This window comes from Varroa jacobsoni, unplaced genomic scaffold, assembly GCF_002532875.2.
Source record: "Varroa jacobsoni isolate VJ856 unplaced genomic scaffold, vjacob_1.0 scaffold_590, whole genome shotgun sequence".
NCBI lineage: Eukaryota > Metazoa > Arthropoda > Arachnida > Mesostigmata > Varroidae > Varroa > Varroa jacobsoni.
Window position 1 is genome coordinate 487566 of NW_019213492.1, and position 11946 is coordinate 499511.

At 42.8% G+C, this 11946-nt stretch overlaps 1 protein-coding gene across 16 annotated transcripts in view; it reads left to right on the forward strand.

The window, feature by feature from the left end:
* LOC111261722 (coiled-coil domain-containing protein CG32809) overlaps positions 1 to 11822 on the forward strand; it is a 319292-nt gene extending 307470 nt beyond the window's left edge. For all 16 annotated transcript variants that reach the window (XM_022835427.2, XM_022835428.2, XM_022835426.2 and 13 more), the window contains 5 exons: positions 304 to 430; positions 6814 to 6968; positions 7393 to 7842; positions 8762 to 8902; positions 9523 to 11822. In XM_022835427.2, the coding sequence (XP_022691162.1) occupies positions 304 to 430; positions 6814 to 6968; positions 7393 to 7842; positions 8762 to 8902; positions 9523 to 9775 (1126 nt within the window). In that variant the 3' untranslated portion in view covers positions 9776 to 11822. The remainder of the gene's footprint in view (positions 1 to 303; positions 431 to 6813; positions 6969 to 7392; positions 7843 to 8761; positions 8903 to 9522) is intronic.
* Positions 11823 to 11946: the final 124 nt, after the last annotated feature.

Here is an 11946-nt window from a genome sequence, read left to right on the forward strand (position 1 = left end):
TCCGTCATTAACACTCTCCCACCTACCCTACTAACAACCCATTTGCCCATGATTTGTAATAGAACATTGTTCAAATGATTGAAAAATGGCAGCACGAATAGTACTTCAAGCTCAGGCAGACAACGTACATGGAATCGTTTGCGCAGTAGCCTTTCCGTAACACTGTACTTTCCCAATACTAACCAAAAATCAATTCATTCATTTATGTCTGGATGGATGCTCATGACGGATATCTGGCGATGTCTAAACGGACGCTGCCACTTCACCTATGCACAAACGTCTGCTTTCAATGTATCGCCGTAGACTCGCGTCGGTTCAAGAGCAGCGACACACATCTTTACCCGAGAAGTCCGTCTCGGCAGACGGACCTGGACCTCACAGCCACAATAGTCACAGCGACGGAGAGCCTACCCAGGCCAGCCAGTCCCGAGTAAGTACAACATCGCTGGTGGATGAACCAACAACAAGCACAGCAGCTACAGCAACGCCTTCTTCACTCAACTTTCCTGGCCACGACCAGCAGAGCCCCATCGAACAACAACTTAAACAACAAAATGTTGCCGAAGGCGATGCCGTTATCGCCGAACCAGAACAGTTCGATTGCGATGAGCAACGTACGAAAGATGGGCCTCCATTAGCCGAACAAGAGGCATCCTCGTCCGCAACCGATAGTTACAGTAGCAGTAGTAATAATGACGTTGATTCTGATGAAAATAGCCCACCAGCAATGGCATCTGAACTTACCGCCGAGCCCCTGATGGCCTTCGAAAAAGTCGATAAGGAGGCCTCGAATACAAAGAAAAACGACGATAGCGCTAGAAATCTGGAGGGAGAGGCGTCTCGACGTGATACTAACTTGAGGGAGAGTAATCTTTAAGTGCGTATATATTGAAACAAGCCAAGAAATGCGTCTAGCTAAAAGAAAAAGCTACCACATCGGTCCTTTACTGTCCGAAAATGAGGGAGTGTCGTATGGTGAACGTACGAAAACAGCAAAATTGGGGAACTATAATCTATAGCATACAAGAGGTAGCTGAATAGCCAATACCCGAACTGTTTTGTTCTTTCATATTTTTGTTATAAAGTGCCGTTGCGTACAGCCGGGTGAGAAAACCTGGCGCAACGCTTGCCTTTCTTAGCGTGGTCCAAAGCAAAAATCATAACTTTTTAACATCTTTGATTCTCTATGGGAACTTTAGCAAAACTCATCTTCATTGTCATAATCACTGTATATGTATGGAATCCGGCCTTTTTTGGTTCCGTACATTTCAATGTGCTTTTTGGCATTTTCAATTTTTCAACAGGTGCTTTGCCGAGAATATTTTTTAAGCAACTTTTTTCCATATCGCCATTTACATCTTGATTATGGATGAAATGAAGCTCCGAAAAAAAAAAATAGCCTATTATGATTATTGCCAAGCGCTATAAAGAGAAGATCACGACTCACTTGTAATATTACTTTACTGCTATTAAAATAATCGTCAACTTCGTTGAATGTTACGTTTATATTAGCTCGTGCTAACGTACCCGCTTTCTCTTATCCTCTGTATCTATTTACTGATCTATATATATATATATATATATATATATTGTGAACATGTTAGAGCAAACAAATGCTAGACTCGTTAATAGCTCTATTATAGCTTATGTCATTTAGATCAACTCACGCTTTTGTGCTTTTCTCGCCCCAGCAGAGCGCCCTGAAGTTCAGCTGGAAGACGAGTTCGCATTTCCGCGAAAGGATTGAGTATGATCAAACAGACTGCTGTTATTAAATTATACAGTTTTTGTTCATGCCATATTTAATATCCTATCGATCTTCCCCCTCGTTGTTTTGCTCTCACTGTTGTCGATTTTCACTCTCAACACAACGTACTTCTTCTTCACTGTGCCTCCTTGATAGTCTTATTAGATTTAATGGCAATGCTTCATTCGACTTTATCGAACATTTGACAACTGTCCGCCCGTTGTTTAATTCAATTGTCAGTGAATGAACAAACGAAGCATCTTCTGCAAGCTCTTTTTCTTTTGTGGCCTAACCCCCCAGGTTTGCCTCTGTGTAACTGGTACCACACCCCACTTCCCACCCACCCCGCGGCCCCTTCTATTCTATCTGACCGACGACTAACGGAAAACAGGGCTTATTCTACCAAATGTACTTCTGCGTTTTATTCGTTCCGAGTTTCTATAGAGAAAATTTCAGAAAGTGAATAGTCGTTTTTATCGAAAAATAACGATTGTGGTCTACTAATACTGTATCAGTACGATGCCGTGGGACGGTTATGTTGATCCATCACATGGCATTTGATTATGCAATATAATGAGTATTTAGTAAATGTAATTCAGCTAAAAAAATCCAATTAAATTCAACATTTCTTGTTCTAGAACTATATATAAGCGACAGGTATTACATCTGTAATGAACTTCTCAAAGTTACAAATTCAGTCGTGCTACGTTCAAAAACGTATATGATGGTAATATAATAAAAACAAATTAATTAAGACAACATTCCTGTGCCCGATGGTAACGTGCTACATTTTCATTCGACATATGACTAGATGCTCATTTAGGCATTTTATAATAAAGGTGTAAATGGTGTATGTTTTCAACTCGGCACTTATTTTGTCATTATTTTAATTTTCTTTTGTTCGCTTGTGGGTTCTTCATTCTATTTCTATTTGTTTTCCTTTGGTTGTATTTCGTTCGCCGATGAGAGTCCATTCAGTGGTGCTGCCAATGCTTCTAGCTATCGTGTTACCATCGCTAGCTGCGTTTTCGATCGTCGGTCATTCCTCCTGTGCCACCTAACCAATTTTTTGAACCTAAACAGTCGTGCTCTAAATATTCGTTGTTCCATTTTTGTGACCTCTATGTATTTTAAACCGATAAAACCAGACCCCCAACACTCGACTTCGCCGAATAGGTCGGCTCCATATTGTCTAAGCGTGCTTTACTTTAGATGTAATTGGATAAGTGGTGCTCTAGGTTCGAATCCAGCCGTAGACACACTTTGTTTCGTGCCAACAGGGGGCAACTGTTTAAAGCAGTGCCTAAAGGCGGTGGCGGGCGTACATTCGGAGGAGTTAGCTTGAGATGTAGTCGAGAAATAAAATTATTGAGAAAAAAACAATTCACAGACGATCGGTTACTATGCGAACGAGGGCCGTGTTACGCAGGGTTATATTGTCGATTCACTGGCTAATTCATGAGTACTGGATTATACCTGGGCAAAAAATCAGTGTTTTCAATACTATGAGCAGTAAGCCCATAAATTTCACTTAGCAACATATATCACAATCTGCAAGGTCAGACATTCCGAAAATACTAATTACATTATTAAGGTCCGTTTTGCTTACACGAGCAGACACATTCCCGGACAACAGGAGGGCTCACGGGTGGAACATAAGGCATTTAGATATAACTTAATAAGTATACACATGATAGCTTTTTCCACTATTCGGGCGCTCGGGATTTCTGGGGAAGGGAAATCTTCAAGCTTTCAGTTCAAGGTTAGATATGTTTTATTAACATAGAGTGGCTCGTTAATTTTAAATATATAATACATACAAAGACAGTAAGTTTACTAATGACTATTGCTTCTCCGGGTGATAAGCCTACCAAAGCCTACAACCTACAAAAGGAACCCGTCTTCGGCATAATTGGCACTTAATAATCCTTGACCATTTGTCCGTGTCCCTATGTCGGTTGGAATTGTGCTTTTCTGTATATCTACCGGCTGTTGCTGCCACGGTAAGCTTCTTTTCTGCCTTATATTTTCTGCACATCATTATTAGCATACTGTACCAACATGACTCTAAAATCTGCGGGTTTCCTGATCATGCGTTTGCCATACATTCATTATGATTCACCGTACCTTAGACACAGAAAATAAATTATATACAGACCCACAGTGTACCTTATCACCGATACTGAGTGAGCGGTCAATCAGTATGTTATATCGTTGTATATATTGCTTATACTACCACGCTCACCTCGTACCGGGACGCCGCTGACGCTTGGCTGGAATGAATTAATTATATATTATAATAATGATAATGTTATAGAACTCATACTAATTCGAACACTCGTAATTAAACGTATGTAAGTAACGGAACATCTGAATGCTTCACTGAAAGTGTTATAAATCTTAATCACGTATACCCTACTTAGCCACCTACAGCAGCTTGTAATAGTAATGTTATCACTATGATAGTGGCCTTGCGATGGTATCGAAGTGCTTCCCTCCCTGTGCCAGGGAAATCGGATGCTTCTTCGTTTTTATCGACACCTCCTCGAAAAACGTTTCGCTTGTAGTTATTTCTGCAAACGACTCTGCCCTGTTAGTTAACTCCGGTGTGCATCTCACTCCCTTACGGATATACGGACACATTATTCAATGGGCAAAGTTATCAGCAACAATTAGTCCAGAAGATAGAAATGATCGAGTCCGTGTGCTAATAATTTGAAATACGTACATATATATATATATGTGTGCGTGCAAATAAAACATTCGCCATATCACGAGCCCGTTCATCTATGATGCACGGAAGCTTGTTTGCTTGCCTGCCCTGTTCTTGTTGTTCAATGCCAATGTCAAAGTGTTACGTATATCTGCACTGTAGCATCGTCTGTAGGTGCCTCCATTCAGGGCGTGGGATGCACACTGTACAGCAAAAACACAGCAGAGTTCACGTGTTTTTTAAACTACTTCTATGGTTATGCGTCATGCCCTTTCTGGCTGTAGATTGTTCCCTTCGTCCACTTCTTCTGTCCACTCTCACAAAGGGCAATGATAATGATGATACCGCTCCTCTTGTTGTTGCTGATAATGACACGATTGATTACGATGATGGTGATGACAATGTTTGCCTTCATCCGCTGTGCTGATTCCTCAGGTTTACTGCAAGTCATGTATTGCTGGCGCAAGAACCTCCGTGTGCCTTCCTTAGAAACCATTATGCCTAGAGGGCGAGCCCCTTAATACTTCATAAATGACTATCGAAAAAATCTGACCGGTCGGTACGATCTTCACCCAAAAATAGATACAGACACAGATCTAGTCCTAAACGCGTCGGCCCCAACCGGAGGTTCTTGCTATTTTGTACTTTGTTGCCATGTGGCGTCGCGTGTTCATTTATTCTCAATCGACCGTGCAGTGGTTACGTGTTTCTTTACTGAGCACCTGGTGGAATTCGGGCGTAGATACACTGCGTCTCGTCCTGGCAGCCGGCCGTCCGGAGCAATGCCTAACGGTTTGAGCACCAGGCGTAAAATTCGAAACATTTATTTTGTCCTTAAACAGCTACCACCGATGCTACGCGGTGGTATTCCTCTTGTTACTCATTCAGTTCCATTCAAATCCTCAGCCTCATTGTCCTGTGGTCTTGGTCTCCCGTCCGTAACGTTTTATTCATACATTCACGTCTTTTTTCCGCTCGTCTTCTTGCCGTCGTCATATTCGCTGTTTGTACTAGTTCTAGTTCCTAGAACTTCTGCTACTACTATTGCAAGCATCATTTCTCCACTGACTGATCCAAAAGGTGCGCGATGTCCGATATCCTTGCTAGCTAGTCGGGCCATTTGCGGTCTTTCCCTACTCCGGTTATCGTACTTCATATTTTACGCTTCTAGTCGTTTCTCTCTTTTACCTGTTCCTTTTTTTATCTGCTCACCTTTGTATATACTTGTATATTTCTATATCGTCCATATATTATCGTTTCGTCTGCCGCTGGCACCTGGAACTCTGGCGTCTCTGTCCATCTGTCCAACGTTCCTATGATGCCTTTGTCGGCTACATCTTCTTCTGAACGGATTGCAATCGTTGGGTGCGTTTTGGCTGCACTTCGGCACCATTGATCGATCGGTCGATGAAAATGACGGCTATCCTACCAATGTTCCTTCGGTCACACCTGCCTGCACTATTGGACCTCGTAGTCAGTTCCGCGGAGGCTGCGCATCAGTGGGTTGGACCCCAGAGCCGCAGGACGAAGATGGCGAACCAGGCCCCTCTGCCGGAGGTGGCTTAAGTATAGTTGCGCCTGAGGAACTTGTGCAAGTACAACCCAGCCAAAGCATCTCGAATGCATGCCAGACGTCCCAGGGGTCGCAGGGTTGTGCGCAACCGAGGGGCACTGCCGGCCCTGGCGTTCCCGGCCAAGCGTGGTCCTCCGCATCCGGCCATCATCTGCCGCGCAAACAGCTCAAGAGCGAGGTTTGTCACTCGCCACCACGTAGATACTCTTGTTCTCTATCATCACTCAACTAGTTTTCAATCTTTGGCCTATTCTCGTCCTACCTATTCCCTAGCACTAACATCACCGCTATTGCAACCAATACTATAATGAATATTGAACATCCGCCTACGAATGACATATCTTCATGCGCCGAATGATGCTAACAGATAGTCTATTTGAGTGGGTGAGTGAGCGCGAGGGTGCGCTATCGCTGGACCGTAGTCGCAGTACTAACAACGACGTTGCCATATAATCATGCACTCTTCAATGAACAGCGGGTACAAATACTAAAATGTCATTCAAATTATTTAACTGAAGCCTAACGTATTTTCGATATATGTAGAAAATCTTGTTCTAAACAAATCATCTCACCCCGTAAGTACAGTTTAACAAGTTTCTTCCGACTTCCGACGTGACTCTTATTAAAGGTATATATAATATGCAACGTTCCAATGTTATGACGGTTCTGTTTTTTTCATTCTCTTTTATCTCTGTTATGTCCCATTGTTCATTTCATTATTCGACGCACTTACGACGTACGTGTTGTTGCACCGACGACGATAACCCAATGGCACTCTAGAGCTCCGCGGGGCCGGGGGGGTTGAGTGGACTGAGTGTCGGACCTGGAGCTCCATCAACGACACGTGAAAGACGTCGCTCTGAAAACGCGCTTGACGCCCTGCTTGACGAACTGCAGACATTCTCGCCGCGCACAACCGAGTCCCCTAGCAAAAGGTATGTATCACTATAGTTAACAAACGTTTCTTTTCTTCTTATAAGGCTAAGCATAGCATTTACTGTATATAACAACACTTTGATGATAAAGCAAAGTGCCAACCATAGAGGATATCATTACCGAAAGTATTCAGTCATTCACTGCAGTCCAGCAATCGGCAGTTGTCCAAATTATCTCGTGGACAATCAATCGGTCGTATTGTCTAACTTCTCTGCAGCTCGTTTATCGATCTCGAAATCTTGTAGACGTCTCTCGGACTAAGCAAACAGCATAAAACCCAATAACATTTACCCGTGTATGTATGTGGTTGCTTACGTTCATAAGTACAACCCGTTAGATTCACATACACCTTCACTGAACCCGAACGCGACGCTAAGACCTTAACGCAAATAGCTTTGGAAATCTGCTCTGTCATTGCGACAGGTTTGTATCGGTCGAAGCGATGATCAACAGCGGCAGCGTATCCAGTAGTAACAGCGGCCTAAATGGAGACAACCGGAGCAAATCGGCCTCGACGCTGCCGCTGGGAGCTAGCGTAGGTGCCCCCGTAGGCAACAGCAGCAGCAGCAGCAGCAGCAGCAACAACAGTGGTGTTAGCAGCAACGTAGGCGCTAAGAAGACCCCGCCGCCTCCTCCCCCTAGGACGACGAGCAAGAGCCCCGTTCAGAGCCCCACCGGAGCTGGAGCGTCCAGCACCTCGACGACAAGCACAATGAACAACAGCAGCAACAACAACAAATGCAACGGCAACAACAACAACAACAACAACAACAACAACAACAACAACAGTTGCAACAATACTCAGCAGCAGCAGCAGCAGCAGCAACAGCAGCAGACCGCCCGCAGATGCCAGTCGGAACCTCCCTCAATCAGGTAAATTTCAGTCTCTCACAGTGACCTTTCTGCGCTTCTTGCTCCCTCGTCATCAATGATCGATAATCGCAATCGGTCAGTTACTCCATCAAGCTTTTGTCAACGTACTTAAATTACCATCAGACTACAAATCGCCGTTGTGCGGCAAGTGCTAATAGATTATAAGTTGCCTACGACGATGATGGGAGCAACAGTGATTTCTTCTGCCTACCGTTTGGGTCGTGATGATAATAATTAATAAATGACATTTTTGAAGCACATTGCAAGCTTCTGTAGCAGAACGGATTGACAAAATGTTGTCAGGTACCTAGACTTAGTGAACTCAGTAAGGTCGCGATGAAAAACGCTATCATTTGAAGTTCGGTACTTACTATAGCTTATTCAGCTGCTGCTCAACATTGCTAATAGCCTATAGCAGTTAACCTAGTCATTCTGGGAACCAGTCGCTAAACGGTTTGGAAAGATCAGTGAGAGAGTTTCGAAGAAGTCCACTTGTTCCTCGTCTTTGCCTCAAGAAGAAAACCCTTAAGCGCAAGTTGTTCAATCGGTCAGTATGATACGCTACCGTCATTATTCTGGCCTGTCCTTTTGTTTATATATTAAAGACAAGTCTATTCTTACCACCGCCAAAGTCCAGACATCACCGTTTCCATATCCGTGTTCAACGGCTGACCTCAGCCATATCAGTCGAAATCAGCGTCTCTTTATCCATCGATTTCTTTTCCCCTGTTGCAAACGAAAGCACGCACAATTATTTTTTCAGACAAAGCTTACATTAGCCGACTGTGTCACTTACGTAGACAATAAGGCGAGGTTGCCAGCTCAGAGACTTCGTACGTAAATGAAAGACATGCGAACTGCGCATATAGTAGTTTGAAGTAACTGATGGTATTGCGCCCGTATTTTTAACAAACTACAGGAAAATCAGCGAGCAGAACAGCTCAGGCAGCTCGGAAAGTGTGAACTCGCAAGACGGTACCCAGAATCGACAGGAACTATTGGAGCAGAGACATCAGGAATTGCTTAAAAAACAGAAGTTACTACAAGAGCAATACGCAAGGCAAGTGAAGCACTAACGGGACAACCTGCAAAACGACTTTGTCGCCCCATCTCGACCATTTATTATGACGCTACACAGATATTCTAACTGCGTTCGTGGAATAAAACAGAGCATTCATTCGTTCACGAGCAAAGCGTCATTATTTACAAGTGGAAATTATAGTCTTCGTAGCTATTCCTGTCAATAGAGTTACCATCATTATGCTCCTTGTGGATGTTTTATTCTAGATTTGAACTTATATTGTACTCAATAAGAAATCACTTTAGATACGGACAGCATCTTTCTGTTTAAAAAAGCTTTTGGATATACTAATCTATTTTATTTCACAATAGATAATAATAATAATAAGGATTCTATAAATCCTGAAATGGTTGACTTCGGGTTGATGTCGAAAAGTGTTTAGTTACTTCATTTGTCATCAACGAACTTGTGATTGCTTTGTAGTTTGTCTCAATTTAACTAGCTTTAAAGAAGACTACAGAATTAATTACTGAGTTAATTGTTTCTCTTTAAAAGAAGCCAAAGGTGCATTAGGTGCGGTTTGTCGATGTTCATTTGTGAAGCCGTCAGTCACCATTTCAGCCATCGCCTATACGACGCCTATCCATTGACAATTACAGGTTACAGCTGCTACAAAAGCTATCGCCGCCAAAGCCTGACTTGAAGAAAACCGGATCAGAGAGCAACATCTTGCATAAGGCGTCTGATCATGGCGCATCCGGCATCTGCGCCTCGCACACCTCCGGATCGTTGACGTCGCTCGCGGCGTCGCCAGGAGGATCGGTGTCCACGAAAATCACGAGCTCACCGTCGCAGCCTCAGCTTGCGACTTCAACTTTGCGAAACAAGATCTACGAAACAGACATTCTCTAACTAATCGCTTACCTTAACTCTGTGCTAAACGCCAAATACGCCTCGGCGAGCCCATTCGGTGGCGGTCCATCGATCGTTACGATGGACCGCCTACCCGATCAGGAAGCCGAGGCTAGAGGCTCAAAATAAAATACTGGCAGAGCTAAATTAGCTTTGACTGGATCAAATCATTGATTCATTCAAACGAAGGTCAGCGAGTATCATCATAAATTTTTCATTGCAACTAGGAAATGTTTGGCTACGCATAAATTTCATGGTTTCTAGCAATACCTAGCACTGTTGGGTAATAACAGAAATCTAAAAACAGAGATATTTGTGAATACGGTAGGTTTGACGATATTGAGCATTGTACTTCATATAAATTGGCCGAACCTTTAAATACAGATTGAATGTTCCTTTCCGAGGCGCCGATCCGAGGGCTCTTCGCAGAATGAAGTCATTCATTAATTAATACACAGATGAACTAAATAACTCCACATCATCCCATCCAGCACCGGCAAAAACTCGAAATACAAGCTGCACTCACAGCACAGAGTAAGGTATATGATAATGACACAAATTATCAATATTACTCGATAGTTTTATAAGTCCCACGATTGTGTGGGCTATGGCATGTCTAGCCGACCTCGTGTCGGCGAGATTAATTTAACAGACCTATCCGTAACGTGTGATCGAAAGTAAGCCAGGATAAGGTTTTCCTAGACGAGATCTGCTCAGGACAAACGACAGAACCGGTCGCCATAAATAAGTACAACGTAGTTTGCCACACAGTCGGCCGACAGCTATGACAACAACAAAGATGATGAACGCCCTTAAGATGATGCTCATCCATCATTTGTCATACGCTCGTCAGGTTACTTCGCTTAATTTTATCTCTTGAGGTGCGACGTCGGCAGGAAGTAATTAAGCGTTCTTTTTGGCCGGCCCTCAGCTCTAGTGCTTCATAACGTCTGGCTGTGGAGCCTGGCTCAGAGAAGCCTAAAGCCGTTTGGGTTGAGGTGCATTAGGATAATGTATTTAAAGATTTTGGCTTTCGTTCGAGAAGTTCGTTGAATTCTATCTATCTATAACTAACCTCTTCATCGTTTGTGGACAACAAGTCTTGGTGAATAAGAAGCGGTATATGCAATTAGTTAGAAATGACAATACGACGAAAATAAATGTGAAGGCCATTAAATCATGATTAAGAAACAGTTACATATCCGCCCAAGTTTGAACAGGCATCGTTCAAAGCAGGGTACATTATCGTATACTACTACTGCAATACTTGTGCTTCAACCACCTTCACTACGACTACTAGCAAACTGGCTGAATCTTGATTCGCTGATCCGCTATTTTCTGGATGTTGCTTTTTTTTTGTTTGTTATTTTCGGCGCTACTCTAAACAGACCAGTAACTACAATGAACAGCTGCTGGGAGACGGGAATGTTTGCTATTATTCGCGATTGGTCCCCTAACGAAAGTAGCGTGAGGTGTGCCTGCCGATTGTAGGCTGGCTGTGCAGCTGAAATGGTGCTCAAGTTGTCACAATTCTAACCAGAACTCCAGTAGCTTCACTTGCAGATGACTACCAGATCTTTATACAGGCCCAAAATGCGATTACGCGATCGGCGTCACCTGGTAGTAGCTTGAGTTACCGTTTCTATTATTATTATTATTATTGCAGTGAGACAACGCTATCCGATGAACAATTAAATATATATATATATATAGCGTATTGATTGGTAGGAGAATAGCTAGTATTGATAATAAAAAAAATATCTAGCTGATGTTAGTGACGAGTGAGTGTATCAGAGACATTTGTACGGTCACAAAGCAACAGATAACTAAAATAACATATAGAATGACACACCCTAAGCACAGACGTACAGCACATGACAAACGAGCATACAAGTGAAAATATGACAATAGTTAACCTTATTAAGAAACTAAATAATTACAATATACAACAAGTAGTATATATAAAAAAGAAAACTTACTATTATACTCGAACGAAATTGCCACAATGTATCAAAGAATAACGATGATAACACGTCGTACAAGCACTCCTAATAATAGCAAAATCAACACAATGTTCAATCATGTGAAAGACTTTTCATTTATGGTACGCAAACACAAATCCTTATATGTGTCGCGCAGTAGAAGACCTGAATTCGAACCCGGACGGGATA